General features: G+C 55.3%; 1 protein-coding gene across 5 annotated transcripts in view; it reads left to right on the forward strand.

Moving 5' to 3' along the window:
• Positions 1-17,473, forward strand: part of JADE1 (jade family PHD finger 1) — a 54,002-nt gene that overhangs the window by 29,300 nt on the left and 7,229 nt on the right. For all 5 annotated transcript variants that reach the window (XM_053930738.2, XM_024568701.4, XM_024568703.3 and 2 more), the window contains exons 5-10: positions 1,356-1,543; positions 3,888-4,099; positions 6,856-7,023; positions 8,143-8,259; positions 11,489-12,010; positions 17,305-17,422. In XM_053930738.2, coding sequence (XP_053786713.1) covers positions 1,356-1,543; positions 3,888-4,099; positions 6,856-7,023; positions 8,143-8,259; positions 11,489-12,010; positions 17,305-17,422 — 1,325 coding nt within the window. The remainder of the gene's footprint in view (positions 1-1,355; positions 1,544-3,887; positions 4,100-6,855; positions 7,024-8,142; positions 8,260-11,488; positions 12,011-17,304; positions 17,423-17,473) is intronic.

A 17,473-nucleotide genomic window follows, 5' to 3' on the forward strand; every position in this document is an offset into this window, starting at 1 on the left:
TTGAGGATCAGGCCCTCAGCTACTCAACTCAGTATGGGCTGCAGCCAGGTTGTTCTTGTCTCCGTCCAGCTCCACTACCTGGGCCCTGCTGACCTGGGCTCCTCACAAGGAGGGCAGGGTGAGCGCCCTGTGCTGCCCTGTGCCGGCTTCTCTGCCGGGGCCTCAGTCCGCTAGCTGCCTGCTTTGCAGATGGCATCTTTCACTCACCGTTGCCTAGTGTGGACGGAACTTACCTCTTGGCCCTCCCCCACTCTGTCTCCTCAGGCACTTGAGCGGATTGAATTTGATTATTGCCTTTTGGCATCTCTGCAACAAATAACCACATAGATTTGTGGGTTTAAATGGCCAGTTGGAGAGCCTCTGGAGGCCAGGCTCCTGGCCATGGACGTGGTCTGTCACTGGGCTCTCGGGGACCAACACGTGCCTGCCTTAGAGGGTGTGTCTGGGGCGTGACAGCAGCTCAGCAACCCCCAGCCAGGAATTTCCACCTGTTGGTTCACTTCACCGGGGAGCCCAGCACACACACCCTGAGCCCTAACACACACTATAGACGTTTGCAGCCGAAACCCTGCTCTTGGCTGAGCAGGAAAACCACTGTTCGGTTTGCCGGTTGCTGTGCCCCGTAGAAGGAAGCCACCCAGGTAACGAGAAGGGTGGTGCCCGGACACAGTCTTTGGACAACTTGCCGACGTTTGTGCGAACTGCTGTCGGAGCTGGCGGGCTGCGTGACTGCGGGCCAGGAGGACCCGATCCTCTCGGGTGCTCTCGTGGCCTCAGAGTGGCGCGTGGCGGACCACCCTTCTCCGTGTGCTAGGTTGGGGCAGAGGGGTCGGCTGAGGGGAGAAGGGGACCCATGTCCCCGTCCCTGAGTGTATGCTGGGAGAGCCCCAACCTGGCTCACACTCTGGTGCTCAGACGACTGAGTAATGCTGATTTTAAATCGGGCAGGCGGAGGCTTTCTCCCTTGGTTCCTGTGTCTGCGCTTGCTCCTTGGTGTCATTGAGAGTCTAGTGGCCAGCTTCCAGCATGGTGGGCGGGCCTGGTGGGGGAAGCGATGTAATGGATGGCCCTGGACTCTTCGGGGGACACAGCAATGGCTGTTGTGGGTGGTGGCTGGGCCCGGGGAAGAAGCTAGGGTGTGAGGACTTCTGTGGTGATTTCACTCATATCTCTTTCCATTTTGGGTGCTGTAAGAACGCGAACTTAGTTTTATTAGTGTGGCGTTAGGGTATGAAGCCTGTTCACCTGGTGATGCCCTGGGTTGTAGGTGGAGGCGGGGTCTCCCGTGGGGCCTTTGGACAGATGGCCTCTCTGGCAGAGAGGATAACCCAGCTGCCTTGATCTTTGTTTACTAGGGTTGTGTCGGAAGAGAAATCCCTCATGTTCATCAGGCCCAAGAAACACATCGTCTCCTCAGGCCCCGAGCCCCCCGAGCTGGGCGGTGTGGACATCCGTGCGCTGGCCGATGGTGTGTGCCGCTACGACCTCAACGACATGGATGCTGCCTGGCTGGAGCTGACCAACGAGGAGTTCAAGGAGATGGGTGAGGGCCCCCAGGCCGTGGCCGCACAGCTCGCAATGCATGCAGGACTGTGTGGGCACACAGGCAAGCCCTAGACGCTCCCAGGGATGCTGGCTCCATCGTGGCTTGTCCGGCTCAGGGCCACGGGCTGTTTTAGGGGACCACTGCCCGCCTGTGGCGGGCACGGTGAGATGGACTTGGGGGCGGCCCTGGTCTTACCTACCTGAGAAATGAAGTGGCTGTCCTATGACCTCAGAAGGTCCCAGGCTCTTCTGTCCTGCAGCCCAGTTCAGCTCACTCGTTCTGCACTGTGGCCTGCTGTTACTCAACACAGAGTCTGCTGCAGCCAGGCTCACCCGGCAGACACAGCACTGCGTTCCCCCCTCAGCGACTCCCTCACCAAGTCCTGCTCCGAAGCGCTGTGCCTTCCTGTCCCCGAGGGGCTCTGTACCCTCTGCCCGTGGAGCCCCGCCCAGCTGATGTGCTGCCTGTCACCACCTGTCTTCTGTGAGCTTCTTCTCTGTGTAGAGGTTGGAGCCTCTACCTTACTCACTGTGTCTCCCTGGGCAGAGACCACAGGGCACCCAGGTGTCATCTCTGTGCACTATGGGTGCTGAGGGTCACCTGATGCGTGGTGAGTGAGACGGCAAGGTCTCGTCTGGGCTTTGTGTGAGAGACCTTGAGGAGTGATTAACATTTGTGCGTGGGCCCAGCTGGGCTGGGCAGCGAGGGAGGGCACAGGTTCCCATCCGCAGTCTGGCACAGAGCCAGGCGCTACGAGGTGTTTGTGCTTGGTTTCAGATCCTCGAAGGACAGAGACTGTGGTTTGGTTTTGCGTCCTCCCTGAGCTCAGCACAGGGCTGGCACGTGCTGGGTGCTTACTGCTGTGCTGCAGGCTGCCCCAGCCTGCCGACTGGGAGCTGGAGTGTGGACTGAGCTGGGGAAGTTGGTATTTTGATACACAACAGGACCTTCCTCGTGGTTCCTTCTTTGGGTATTAGTGACCAGAATGTTAGCAAGCCAAGGGGTTGTTTCCCAAAAGCTGTTCTGAGGTGTTCAGAACACTCTTGGAGACGAATGCTGTGTTTCAGCTTTGTACCACACAGTCCTGCTTTGTGGCAGCTTTGCAAGGACCAGGGGTGTGCTTGCCTGACAAGGTGCTCTGTGCCATGGCGGAGGGTACAGCGGAGACACGGGCACCATCTGGGTGTTTAGTCATGGGTCCTGGGCTCAGCCGTCTGATTGAGAGGCAGTGCCCAGTAGGAACGCAGTTTTTGTAGCGTAAATGGAACACGTGCTTTCATTGGCTTTTTAATGGTAAAAAGTAATTAAGGGCATAGGATTGCATTTCAGAGCCAGTGGTGTTTTCCAGAGCGGCAGGAGGAAGTGAGGTGAAAGTGCCTGGCCTCCCACAACCCATCGCGCTCTGACGGGGCTGGCTGGCGCCGGCGGGCTGCTTTTGGGGATTTGCGTTTAGAGCTTATCACAGTGTCAACTCTGATGTGTTCTCCGTTTTTTAAAAACCCAGGAAGTGCAAATTTGATAGTTGTAACTTTACAGTAGTGAGTGGAAGTTGTTGCTGGCTCTAATGACATGTCTGTTGTTTCTTGCCACGTCGGTGTTCTGGGCGAACCGTGTTTGCACCCCGTGTCTTCCTCCTGCACGGGCGTGTTCGTGGTGGGAAGTTTGGGCTAGGGCCACAGGTGGAAGAAAATAGGAGTCTCACCCCAACGCTGGCTGTAACCAGGAGAACCGCTGGAAATGCCGCTCGTTCTTGCCAAGACTGCGTTGCATTTGATTCACGATGAGGGGTCTCCTTCCCTTCCACACTCCCAGTGTTTTGGCCTTTTGAGGGTCTGATGGACTGTGCCTCTCACTGTAGTCAGTTCGGAGGGGGAGGAGGGCTGAGCCGCTGCCAGCACCCAGTTATCACAGTGGCATCTGTTTCGAGCGCCGTTAAAAGCAGCAAGTGAAGAATGTTATCCAAAAACACCCAAATCGGAATCTGGGGTCATGAATTCGAAGTGGCTTCGGTGATCTGATCGCTTACGTTTAACATTGTAACAAAATGACCTTTGAACAAACTGCGGTTAACATCCGCGTGTCTATTGGGTTTGTCTTTCACTTCTGTACTTCCCACACTGCATCCCCTACTGTGCCCAACAGGCTGGCTGCCCCGAAGACTCCTTCTGCCCTTTCATTCAGACACCCTTCCTGGGGTGGGGTAGGGGCGGCCCTTGCACCAGTTACTTCTCTGTTGCCTGTTCATTGTACTGAGTCACTCCCACACAGGCCCGCGTGGTTGCTGGGTGGTGGTGGTGGGAATGGGTTTATTACTAACCAGGGCCCGGGGCCTGTCCCTCAGGGATGCCCGAACTGGACGAGCACACCATGGAGCGGGTCCTGGAGGAGTTCGAGCAGCGCTGCTACGACAACATGAACCACGCCATTGAGACGGAGGAGGGCCTGGGCATCGAGTACGACGAGGACGTCGTGTGTGACGTCTGCCAGTCGCCAGACGGTGAGGACGGAAACGAGATGGTGTTTTGTGACAAGTGCAACATCTGCGTGCACCAGGTAGGTGGGGGGCGCCCAGAGGGGCCCGTGCTCTTGTCGCCCTGAGCGAGGCAGAGTCTTGCTGTCCCTAACTGGCTGTCCCAGTGTCTGAAGTGTTTCTTGCTGCTCTGACGACCAGAAGAATAGATTCTTCCGTGGGGCTCTCTTCCTTCACGTGTTTTCACTCTGCCCACAGAAGTCAGGCTTTGTTACTCACAAGGGTGCACGAGCCCCTCTGCCCCGCTCCAGCCTCCGCGTTGAGGTAGTGGGAACACTGAGAAAACCTTGACAAGGCGGTGAGTTAGCGGCATTGGTTTCCCGGGATTACCGTAGTGGAGGGCCACGATCCGGGGGCGGGGCACAAAGTAGCTGCAGCTCGCCTGCAGTTCTGGAGACTGGACGTCCAGAGCCGCCTCGGCGCCCCCCGCCCCCCCCTCCCGCTTCTGGCAGTTGGCTGCCGTTCCTGGACTTGAGCTGCACACCTTGGTCTCTGCCTTTGTCATGGGGTGTCTTCCCCATGGGTGCTGCCTTCACAGCAGGCATCTCTTGCAAGGATGCTGGTGCTGTTGGGTTAGGGGACCACTTGCAAGCTGATGGCCTCCGCACCGACCCTGTTTGCCAAGACATCACGTGCTGAGGTTTGGGGTCAGGGCTGTCGCGTAACCTTTCGGGATACAACTTAACCCACGGTGTCGGCTCGGGTGTCGGTGTGTAAACTGAGCCATTAGGAAGAGGAAAGAGTTCTCTTTTCCGGAGACTGCCTTCCTGTCCACCCTGGTGGAGGCCAGTGGTACTGGGTGGTGCCCGCTGCCTTCCGTGGCAGGGTAAATCCTTAGCCTTCAGTGAGGATGGACGCCGGGTAAAGAAGCTTGGGACAGTCTCAGTCCTTGACGCCTCTTCCATTTATTTATTTCTAACGCAGCGACGAAGCCGGACTTCATTGGCGTGCGCTCTTGGAATACAAAAGGCTGCCCGGAGGCACTTCTTTGAATTCACCTGTCGATGCTGAGACGTAGACCCTAACTCAGACTTGTGTGGAGGTTGCTCGGGCGAGTTCTTGGACTACCGTTTTCTTTAGGATAACGTGTCTGCCTCGGCCTCCCGCTGCTGCACACCTGAGCGCCCAGTCCCGTCCTGCTTATTCTGACAGGCAGGCGGGAGATGCACGTCTCTCCCTTGAGCCCGTCTCAGCTCTGAGGGTCCAGGGCGTTCCTTAGGGACAGTCAGGGGTCCGCGTGGTGGTCGTGTGCTGTCGGTGTCGCGAGCAGTGTGATGGCCGTTGTTGCTGGCACTGTACCTTGGGTGACGTTGCAGTTTTACTGGATTGCTATTTCACTGTTTCCCCCCTGAGAAAAATTTTGTTTGGGGAAAAAGCGTTCTACTTGGAAACTCCTTAAACCCCCTGTTTCTTCGAGGAGTTGACTGATGTCAGGGTCCCCCACTGTGGGTTGGTGGCAGTGGGACCTGGAACTGGGGGCCTCTGGGCCACACGCAGCGCCTGGTCCAGTTCGGTATGCCACAGCCGCTGCGTCCGCTTCCTTAGCCTTTCCTTGTGGCTCAGTTTTCTTTTGAGATGTTCTCCATGGCTTGACTTTAAGGCATATTTTATTTAATCTTTTAATTTTGTTTAGACTTGCTGTTCCAGTAAAAAAAATTACCTCTTCAAATGTCTTTCTCTAGAATGCTTGATAGAAACCTTTTAGCGTTTGAAACCTTAATCGTGCCACTTGGCTCTATTAAGCATTTTCCCCCAGTGAGCCTGTGTTGACAGCAGCTCGTTCACAGCTCCCCCCCCACCCCTCCCTCACCCCCGCACGCCCTGAGCTCTGAGCTCCAGGCTCAGCGCGACCCGCCGCGCTCTGCTCTCGTCCTGTGGTTTCCGGCTAGCGTCCTGACTCGGAGTGCAGGGGCCGTGCTTTCCTGTCTGGAGCGTCGGAGGCGCGCTGCTGTGTCTCCCAACTGCCTGGCTTGTGGTTCATCTGAGGATAAAGTCCTGCAGTCCGCGTTTTCAGGAGGCTCTGCCTGTGCTCCCGGTACCATCACGGTTTTGCTTCTTGGCTTGTGTAACACCTGCCCTTTCTTTCCTTGAGCCTCCTTAGTGACTTCGGTTGTAAAGCCTTGATTTCTGCAGTCTCGCTGTCCTGTGTGATGTTGCCGTCTTGTGCAAAGCAGGCTTTCAGTATCACCTAAAAAGACCAAATTCTTTTTGTCCGGAAAGTCTCATTTTTTTTTGTCCAGAAAGTCTCATTTTTCTGGGCCGAGTGGGATCCTGTTAGAGGAGTGTTGGCTGGGCCTGGGGAACAAGGGTGCTCCTTCGCTCTGGTTCTTCCATTACTGTCTAGCTTTGGGAGACTCTCAGGTCACTTTGTGTTTTTCCTCACTCTAAATCCCACCCATGTGAGAAGGCAGGGAGAGCCAACTTCCCCTGCTTTGACTGGAGGCGGCTCCGAGGCTTCACTGCTCAGTGTTCCAGGACTCGGGGTGGATGGGTGTCCTCAGGACAGCAGCTCCGCTGCAGACCTTCTGTCCCCGGGCATCTACAGAACCGCGTGGGACTCGCTGTGCGCCGCACCATGGTGTGTCAGATGCCTCCCTGCGCTGAGGCCCCTGCTTTTTCCTGAAGGGCGGGGTCCCTGCGAGGTGGGCATGGCGGTGCTTGTGTTGCTGCTTGGCCTGTTAAAACCCTTCCAGATGGTGTAAATTTAATAGCTGTAATGAGAAAAATGAACCTTCCTCTCTTTCCCTCTCTTCCTTGGGGGCGTGCTGGGGCCCTGCAGGCCTGTTACGGAATCCTCAAGGTCCCTGAGGGCAGTTGGCTGTGCAGGACGTGTGCCCTGGGCGTGCAGCCAAAGTGTTTGCTGTGTCCCAAGAAAGGCGGAGCCATGAAGCCCACCCGCAGTGGAACCAAGTGGGTCCACGTCAGCTGTGCTCTGTGGATCCCTGAGGTAGGTGTGCATGGGCTTAAGGGGCTCGGCCTAGGGGTCCTGGCTTTGGTTGGGTTGGGGGAGGGGCATTCATCAATAGGCCAGGTGGTAGCTGACAAGGACAAAGACACCTGTGAAGTGGTTCCTGCTGCCCCCTTGCCCTGAGTGTCCAGCACAGCATCATCTCATCACGGGATTCGTCCAGGGAGGTGCTCACTGGGAGCAGCAGCACCTTGGATGGGGTGCAGACTTGGATGCAGATGTCCCTCCCAGGCCACCCTCCAGCGGGGCCGCCTCCCGGCCGTGTCCTTCCCTAGGATGGATGGTGCCTGCGAGCCGCGCACACGCGGTGCCATCGTGCTTAAGGAGCCGCTGCTTTGGGTCATGCTTTGGTGATTCTGATTAAAATTCTCCCTTAGCCACAACCTTTTTAATTTCAGGTCTGGTGTAATTTATCTCAAGTCCCAGACCTTGACTAATTTAATTTGCATGGCTCACTGTGAGAATATCATTTGTGATTCAAATTTCAGAGGTTTTTTTTTTTTTTTTTTTTTTTTTTTTTTTTTTTTTTTAGTGTGATTTTTGGTGCCTTTTCCTCCTAAGGAGAATGATCTGGTGACGATTTGGGTTGTGGCTTCGGCTTTATGCCTTGGGTCTTGGTGGCACCGGACCTCATGGTTCGCTGTTCACAGGGACACAGGTCAGCGATCCAGCCCACATGCTGGGAGAGCTCATTTTGTTTTGGTCGTTTTCCACCCTGTAGTAATCTTTTGAATTTGAAGAGAGTGGTGTTCCTCAGTGACAGAGATGTGAAAGTCACTGTCTGTTGACTTGCTCCATCTCCAGTCCTGATCATGCCACTGTGGGCTGGAGGCCTAGTGGATGGCCTGGGCGGACACTCAGGTGGGAAGGGAGTGCTCGCTCGTTTGAGCCCATCAGTCCCTGGGCGCCTGGCGGGGAAGGCCCTGGGGCTGTCCTGATGCTTAAAGTAGGGGTTGCCTGTCTGGGAGGTCGAGCGCCCTTGCACGGCTGAGGGGAGGGCGCAGGCAGGCGATGGTCTTGACGTCTCTGCCCCCACGTTCAGCCCTCGTCTGTCTGCCAGCCTCTGCCACACTCTCTTGCTCTGTCTTGGGTCCCCAGGTGAGCATCGGCAGCCCCGAGAAGATGGAGCCCATCACGAAGGTGTCTCACATCCCCAGCAGTCGGTGGGCCCTGGTGTGCAGCCTCTGCAACGAGAAGTGCGGGGCCTCCATACAGGTACAGCCTGGCCCCAGGGCTTCATCTCCTTTCCTGTGTCACAGGGAGCAGAGCGGGGGCTCTGGGAACTCTGGGGATTTGGAGATGGGACTAGAATCCAGGAAGGAGGATGAGGGGCTCACATTCTTTGGAGGTGGCTAGGAGTGGCTCTGGCACAGTCTGAGCCTGTGGGTGGATTGTGTCCTGTGCAAGCAGAACCCCAGCTTAGCCACCACCGGGTGGCTCAGACTCCGCCTGGGCCATGAGGATGGCCCATTTTGTCTGCTTGCTCTCTGTCTGCTCCCACCTTGGCCTAAGCCTCTGGGGAAGAACCAGTCTTGACTCTGGAGGGTCGGCCACCGTCTTACCTGTTTACTTGCCAAATAGCAGACCCGCCTCTGGCTGCCCAGCACTGCTGCTTTTCCAGGCGTGCTCACAGGTGTCATGCCTTAGGTGCAGCCGTGTGACATCAGCCTGGCATCCTACTGTTTCTGTGTCTGGTTAACCAGGCTCCTTGGGGCACCAGCCAGCTGTAGGGACCCCTCGAGGTGCTGCCCCGAACCCGGTCTGGACAGCTGGTTCTCTACGGCACCGTGTGTGTGTGTGTGTGTGTGTGCGCGCGCGCGTGTGTGCGTGCACCCACACCCTGTTGCTCGTGTGTGCGCGTTCGCCTGCTTTTCCTTTGTCTGTACACAGACGAGTGCACAGGATCTTCAGGCGGAGAGAAGGAAGGGGAGCATGTAGATGGCGTGCTGTCTTTTCATATTCTCTAAAGCTCCACTTGAGACATTACTTCCTGGTCCTCACTTTGTTGGCATCTCTACATAGTCAGGACTTCAGAGTCCTGAAGTGAGGTTCCTCCAAGGTCTGCAAATGCTGCCTGCGGCTGACCTGGGCCCTGAAGGTCAGGTAGCAGCTCAGGGCCGTGGTCTCCTCTGTCCCCCTGGCACATTTACTCCAGGAGCTCCGCAAAACTGCCAGTTGAGTGTTTTAAAGAAGTGACCTCATTTGGCAAATCCAGTTTGTATTTGGCTGATAAATATTTCTTTTGCTGACGTACCCATTGACTGGTGGTTTTTAAATTTTTTCATTTTATACGCCAAGTAGTTCTGCTTTCTTTCATTTTCACTGGTGTTCAAGAATCCGGAGCAAGTATTCAGAGGGTGAGGCATGAGACAGCTGGTGGGATCTGGCTTGCGGACCTTGAAAATAGTGCGGATTTTTGTGTGCGAATAGAATCTGCTTAAAAGGAAACCACGACAGAAAGCCTCTGACCTGAGAGTTGTACCAGGAGAAGATGGAGTAGAAAATGTGTAAAAGCCTCAAAATAAAAAAAGGCTTTGGGATGTGTGCCCGTGTGTGTCCATTTGGGTGCTCGCAGAAATGAGCAGAGGGAAGCCCAGGACAGGGGAGATCAGCTCTTCCCCAGGTACCTGACATTCTCGGGAGGGTGGAGTCATGCCCTCCCCCCAGCACGGCCCCTGGTCCTCAGCTGATGCTCGCCAGAGATGGGTGAGCAGGATCCTCCTTCCTCTTGTGAAGAGAGATGATAAGATGACATTTTTTGTGGCCATTGACCTCGTTTTCCCAGAACATTAATCCTTCAGAGAACAGGCCAGGGAAGGTTGATGCGCAGAACGGACTGATTTTTATTAAAGAATTCCTCTCTGAAACGTCTGCAGCTGTGAAGGCCTGGGTTTACGTTTCTGTAACATCTGTTTGCTGAGTCAGCCTGAATCGGAGAACCCGGAGGAAGGCCGTTTGGCGTCTCTACAAAGCCCTGTGTAAACATTCCGCCGCAGCTCGTTCTTGGAGGCCCGGAGTGCCTGGGTCAAGTGCGGTTTAAGCCAATGGCAGACCGTGCAGTGTCTCAGGCGTCCACTCCCGTCTCTGCTGCCCACTTGGCTGGGTGCTAGGGGGTGGGGCACCCCAGGTCCTGGTGGCGGTAGCCAGGTGGGCATGTGTGTGTTCTGCCACTGAAGCCGACTTCACACATTTCTCGGAACTGAGGTTATTTATATGTAAAATTACAGATTTCTGTCAGGTCGTGTGCTTTGGGCATTGGCCATGAGGGAATGGCGAAGGGAGTCGGGTTGTCTGTGCTTATGGACAAAGGGACTTCGTAATGATGGAGGCAGTTCTGACTGGCAGAGTCGCCTCCCCCTGAAACACTGAGGCTGCAGGGAGAGCCCCAGCTCTGGCCTCTGCCACTCGTGGTCGTGGGCTTGGGCTCTGCTGAGTGAGTTGAATGAAGCTTTTCAGCCGCCTGGTGCGCTGGGCTCTGTGTCCCTGTGGCCCTGGCCAGCTGGGTCACGTGGCCTCACCCAGCACAGAGCTGCTTTGAAGGGACTGGCTTCCGCCCCACCTGGAACCTCTTCCAGGCCTTGGCCCAGTGGGATCAGATGGGAGAAGTTAATTGCTTGCCTCCTGCCAGGCCGCTGGCTAGCCGTCTGGGTTCCAGGCACTAAATCATAGCCTGATGAGGCTGCTAGTGGGAGGTGGCCCCTCAGGAAGAAGGGAGGCACTGCCGATGACACCTAGCCTCCGGGCGACCTCCTGTGGGATCAGGTCCTCCCCGCTCTCTGCCATTGCGGCCAAGCCCTGAGCGGCCAGCATCGCCAGGCAGGGCCGCCTCTGCTGCCCCAGAAGCGTTTGGAGAGGTTCCCTAAGGGTGTGTGGACCTGTCTCATCCTTCCTGGGCTGGGTTCTCCTTGTTGCCTGTTTTTTGTGCTTTTCAGGCGTTTTCTTTCACCCTCCTCGCCTTGAGGAGCAGCCGCCACCCGTGCCGGGACTGCCTGGCTGGGGCTGGGTGTGAGGATGCGGGTTCAAAACCCCGACCAGTGCTCCTTCTCCCTGGGGAGCTTCCTGTCATCCTAGCCTTCTCTGTAAGCGAGAAAAGAGCTCACATGTAAAGAAAAAGCACACCCACACTTCCGAGTGTACTCCGCACATGAGCACGTGTTCTTTCGGGTACAGTGTGAGTGCCAGGCTGCACGTGCAGTCACGCCTCTGTGGGGCCACGGGGCTGCAGGTCCTTGTCTAAGGGTGTAGTGTAGGAACTCTTTACCTCCCAAGCCTTCCCTTACTAAAAACGAGGCTGGTCAGTCTGCTAGGACTTGTCTTGGGAGCTTTGTCACGGTGCACACTGGCAGCGCGGCTCTGCATGTGTGTGTGGGGTGTGTGGCGCCGAGGGGCTCAGCCACTGTCCTGTGTGACCGTCTCTCCTCTTGTTCCCCCCTGTCCTCACCAGTGCTCTGTGAAGAACTGCCGCACGGCTTTCCACGTGACCTGTGCTTTTGACCGGGGCCTGGAGATGAAGACCATCTTGGCGGAGAACGATGAAGTCAAGTTCAAGTCCTACTGCCCGAAGCACAGCTCCCACAGGAAGGCCGAGGAGAGCCTTGGGGAGGGGGCGGCTCAGGAGAATGGGGACCCTGAGTGCCCCCCTCGGAATGCGCTAGAGCCCTTTGCCAGCCTCGAGCAGAATCAGGAGGAGGCGCACCGGGTGAGTGTGCGGAAGCAGAAGCTGCAGCAGCTGGAAGACGAGTTCTACACCTTCGTCAACCTGCTGGATGTCGCCAGGGCCCTGCGGCTGCCCGAGGAGGTGGTGGACTTCCTGTACCAGTACTGGAAGTTGAAGAGGAAGGTCAACTTCAACAAGCCCCTGATCACTCCAAAGAAAGATGAAGAAGACAATCTGGCGAAGCGGGAGCAGGATGTCTTGTTTAGGAGGCTGCAGCTGTTCACTCACCTGCGGCAGGACCTGGAGAGGGTAATGATCGACACTGACACCCTGTAGTGACCTAGTGAAGAGGATTGTGCAGAGGCCACCGTGTGCCCCGACCGGGCGCGGTGGTGCGTGCTCGCTGTCTGCCCTGTACATAACTGCAGCGTGAGGTTGTGTCGGTTCAGTGTCTGTGGGCTGGGAGACTTGTACAGATGGGCAAGACCACCACAGGGTGGGGCGCTTCTCTGTGACTTACTTTTAAATACTTCCCCATTAATCCTTATTGTTCTTCTGCAAGGTCCAGTTGGGGGTATGTCTCCCCTTCCATTCTAGAGCTAGAGGGAACTAAGCCCCAGGAACATGGGCCCAGAATTGCTGACACCTGGAGTTAGAAAACAAGAATGGATTTGGCGGAGGGTGGGCCAGCGGAGGTGGGGAGAGGGCTCGTTCAGCCTGGGGAACTCTCACAGGTGCTGGTGGGGGGGCACACTGCTGCCTCTGTGCTACCTCGTCTCCAGGACGCTGCACAGGGGCATCCCCAGGGCTGTCCTGGAGCAGGGCAGGCTGTGGGTGCTGGGGTGTGGGACCTGTCTGTCCACAGGTTCTGGCAGTGAGGTGCTAAGCCATCCCCAAGGCTGTATATCCGTACCGAGTGTGTGCACATGTGTGTGTCTGTGGTGTGGCCACATGTGGGTGTGGGGGTCCTAGTCCCGCTCAGCACACCACTTGTCACACGGTGGCCTTGCTGGAGGTGGTGACAGTGGGCTGCCTTGGAGCCGCTGCCAGCCCTCCAGCGGTTGCCATGTTGTGCCTCCCTCGCTCCTCTCCCTTTGAGTCCCAGGCCAGACCTCTCTTCCTACTGCAGGAAGAGTCAGGAGTGGGCCAACTCCCCCCCAGGGCTTCTCCCTGGAATTGGGGTGGGTCTTCCAGCACCTTCTGTGTCAGCACCCTGACTGATTAAATTCATCGGTGCCCAGAAACTGGACCCGAATTCCGGCCTGATGCTGTGTGTGCTGAAAGGCAGCACCCATATAACCCGAAAGAGCTAACGCATCTCCCCCAGGCACCTGACTTAGAGGGGAGCGATTCACCTGCCCTGGAGAGACTGACTCGGAGATGGTTTGAAGTGTGAGTGTAGGCAAAGACGGGGTAAATTAGAGACGTACTGGGCTGAAGGATCCAGGTCTCACAAAGAGACCTGCATGGCCCCATCTGAGCACCACCTTGTTGTGACCCCCCGCCCCCAGGTTAGGCTCCGGGCCCCCAGGTTAGGCTCTGGGCCAGGCAGGCGCGAGAGGAGGGCTGTGAGGCTCTCCTGCTCCCACACCCCCCCTGGTGGTGAGTGTGAAGAAGACCTCGCCTCCCCCAACCACATGTATGTGTGGCATTTTTGTTCAGAGTTGAGAAAGGGATTCAGAAGGATGGACTGGAGCCCTGGCGAGAAGCTGTGTGTGACGACCGCTGTACTCGGGTGCATGCGCTGCGGAGTCAGACAGTCCTCGGGAGGGAGGACGAGAAGGCTCGTGTCTGGACTGTGTTCGCCTCACAACCACCACAAAATAAAAGTGTAGAAAATGCTTGTGGTGTACTAACTCTGTTCTGTACTTCAGTTACTCAGATTAACACGCACATATAATCAAATTCTAAACACTTTTTTGGAGTCATCACTGTTGCTTTTTAAGTAGAATGATGCCAATTATGTAATGAGAAACAGGGAATAAATCAGGATCTGTGTGTGTGTGTGTGTGTGGCATTACTTACACTTACTTTAGTAAAGAGCCTAACAAGATTGCAGGGTACTTAGTGGCAGTTTAAAATGGGCTTATTATAATGACAAATACGTTTTCCAAAATTTTCCATGAGGCCTGTGATGGCGGCGGCTTTAAAAGGTTCAATCTTTGCCATGCCCCAGAGAGCGGCGTGGTTCTTGGTAATTATGAAGAGCATCAGGCCGAAGGCTCACGGAGGCAGGGCTGACCGAACAGACCAGAAGTTAACGCATTGTCTTTCAGTTAAGTCAGAGTTCTGCCCAGTTTACACAGCAACACTTCACAGTAGGCACACAGAATCAGTTACTACCTGGGACGGTGATTGCGGCATGTGGTCAGTCCTCAGTCAACAGCAGCTGCCCTTATTAATGCGGATAGCTGGTGAGCGATGATGGTGATGTTCTTTACTGCAAATACACACCTGGGCTCCTTGCATACCTGGGACCAGTGCTGGGGCCAGAACGTTAGGTGACAGGAATGGATTTCAGGAGGGCCCGGGACCACGCCACACCTGTAAGAAGACATGCACGCTGGTGTGTGGTTGGTGGTTGTGTCGAGTTTCCCAGGCCCTGACTCCCGGTGCGGTTCCTCCCCACTGGGGTCTTGTCTCTAAGAGACACAGTGAAGAGTGCAGCCACTGAGCACCTGCTCACGTAGACGCTGCCTCTGCTCATCAGGCTAGGCACCCTGGGGTGAGGGCTCTGTCCTGCCCAGTGGGCCAGTCACCTTTGAAAAGCTGGAGCAGCTCCACTTGTCTATGAGCATAAGACACCTTAAGCTGTAGTGTGGCAAGCATTGTTTGGGGTTCAAGAAAATCCCTGAACCCATTCTCGGATTCCTGAGGGCCATGGTTCTCAGAGTGGTGTCCCCAACCAGCAGCGTTACCTGGGGACCTAGTAGAAATGCAGATTTGAGGGCCTCACTTCTTACTGCAGAAGCTCTGGGGCTGGGGGCCAGGGCTTCTGATGAAAGCCTGGCTGAGTTAAATGGTCTGAGAGGGCACCTGTGAGCGGGGGGTTTTGTTTTTAAATCACCCAAGGACATGATTGTTGATTTTTTTTTTTTTTTTTTAGAAACAAATGTGAGAAACATTGAGGTTGCCTCCTATATGTGCTCCTGGTTGGGTCTGAACCCACAACCTTTATGGTGTATGGATAATGCTTCAACTCACTGAGCCACCCAGCTAGGGCATGAGCTGATTTTGGGGGCACTTCCTCACTGCCCTCTAGGAAAGGAGGAAGCGGGAGGGGACTTTGGTGGGTGGCGTGCAGGAGGGGCCAGGCAGCGCCTTTCTGATGGAGCCTCCATTCAGAGCTGCACACAGCTGCCAGCTCGGTGTCCTGCGAGGAGTGCAGGGTGGTGCGCAGGGGTCTGTGGCCTGGAGTGCACTCTGCTAAATGTGACCAGTGAGGCCGGGGCCAATCGGGCTGATTTGTTCCAATGGAAAGTAAGCCCTGCCCTTGGCTTTTGGGGGTTCTAGTTGCAGGTTTCTCATTAAAGATCATGGGGAATAGAAGTGGGGTTTCCCAATGAGCAGCCTGGGTGGAAGCCTTTCCTGGGGCGAATGGCCGCAGCCACCAAAAGTAAATTTGAAAAGTGAGTGGAGCTTGGGTCTCTCATTTTCCTGTTTTCTGTTTCTGTGGGTAATTTCAAGTAAGAGACGTCAGTATCTCTATTTATTGTACATACAGCTTGAACAGGAGGTGGCCCGTCTACTCATAAGGGGTCGGGATTTGTTCCTGTTTCCTATTTTCAGAGGTCTGATTCCTCATCTTAATGTGAACATTGTTCTGCTCGTTTTCCAAGTTTGGAGTCTGATGTCTGTCTCCCCTGGGTGGAACAGCACTTGCCTAAGAGAATAGTCCATTAGCACCCTGTCCCCAGCCAGTCAGGATTTTCATGGAGGACACCTACTTCCTGGCCCAGGGGTCTCCGGCTGTGCCGTGAAGTGCAGGTTTTGAGTGGGGAATGTTTACTCAGACGGGGAGTGATTTACTTGTCAGCTCTATAAGATACACTTTTTTCAGCCACGTGAAGTGTCAGGAAGATGCTAAGTAATCAGTGAGTGAGGCGCTCCTGCTTCCTCACACGCTGCCAGTGTGAGAGCCCGTGAGGAGCCAGTGCCTCGAGTCCTCTTGCAAACGAGACTGCCTGGACAGGTGGGCCTGAGACCCGAGGTGCAGGCCTGTGTGTGCGGCTCGTTGTCATCCTCACTGCAAAGGAAAGGGTCTGTGACCTTCAGACCTCCTCTTGAGTAAAAGATTTATTGATCTTTAGAGGAAGGGAGAAAGAGACATCAGTTTGTTGTTCCACTTACTGATGCATTCATTGGTTGATTCTGGTATGTGCCCTCTCTGGGGATCGAACCTGCAACCTTGGCATATGGGGCTGATGCTGTGACCAGCTGAGCCACCCGGCCAGGGCCTGTTGGACCTCTTGTATTTGAAGGAAGGCAGCAAGGGAAGGGATTGCCAAGTGTGAGGAAAGCGTGGTTTTTAGGAGGGTGGTCAAGCCTCGACGTAGAAGCTGGGCTGATCTGGGTCTTGTTCATACCTTCCTGCCGGAAGGCTGAACTGTGCACCTGCCATGTTGCATGGTGACGCATGTGCTCTCAGGCCCGTGGCATCTAACCGAAGGGTCGAAGGGGGTTCATTGGCAAACCCTTTGAGTTAACACTTTGTACTGGCTCATCCCAGGTGGCTTTAAAGACAGGGATCATCCCGGGAGGCTTTAAAGACAGGGAAAGAATTAATGCTGATTAGTCAGCACTGGTCCGGGAGCATCTGCATATGAGGTCGCGGGTCGCCCATCAGATGCAAAACGGAGCCGTTAGCACTTGGGTCTGTTCAGTTCCTCCCACGCGAGTCAGTCCGAGGGCAGCGTCCGCTTCTCCAGTGGTGACTCAGCTGGACCTGACGTTGAGCCGGCGAGTCCACAGCAGAGCGAGGGTGTTCTGTGGACGTCACATTCTGTTTGAGCACCAGCGGCCTGTTAGCTTCAGGCTGTCTCGTGTCCAGCTGACCAGGACACTTACTTGGATTCTTGGTGACCACTTGGTCTTATACAGGGACAATATTTGGGGGGGCTCCTCTTCTGATGGCGCTTGACCTTGTGTTCACCTAGCTCCATCTTTAAAAGACACTTGATAATGAGGTGGCTTTGAATTTCTCAAAAGCCTTTGACCCTCCAGCTCCCAGGAAGGCGATCCTGAGGGGTGATAAGCTGAGGCCTCTGGAGAGAGGTAGCAGGTCCAGACTGGGCACCAACAGGCTTCTCTTTGCTGGAATGAGTCCAGGGCGGGCTGTGGTGGAGATGGGCCTTAGTGGGGTTTGTAGGTGTTCCTCCACAATGTAACTGCCGTGTTGCTGCCCAGGGAGGGAGGGGTACATGCCGAATCCTCGTTAGCAGCCCCAAGGAGATTAGCGATTGGAGAATAAAGTACATTTTGATTTTAGATGTCATGCAAGGCTTTCGTAGGACAATTTTATCTCAGGTAAAGGAAAAAAAAAACCAGCAAAGTACTGTTAACAATGTATTGCTTACTTAGAATCTTTATTCTCTACATTCTAGGTTCGGAACCTCACTTACATGGTGACCCGCAGGGAAAAGATTAAGCGATCTGTGTGCAAGGTCCAGGAACAGATATTCAATCTTTACACTAAGCTCTTGGAGCAAGAAAGAGTTTCAGGTATGCATTCAGCCCTCGTAGGTCAATCAGTAGGGCAGGGGTTTGGAAGCT

Source organism: Desmodus rotundus, chromosome 9 (assembly GCF_022682495.2).
Source record: "Desmodus rotundus isolate HL8 chromosome 9, HLdesRot8A.1, whole genome shotgun sequence".
NCBI lineage: Eukaryota > Metazoa > Chordata > Mammalia > Chiroptera > Phyllostomidae > Desmodus > Desmodus rotundus.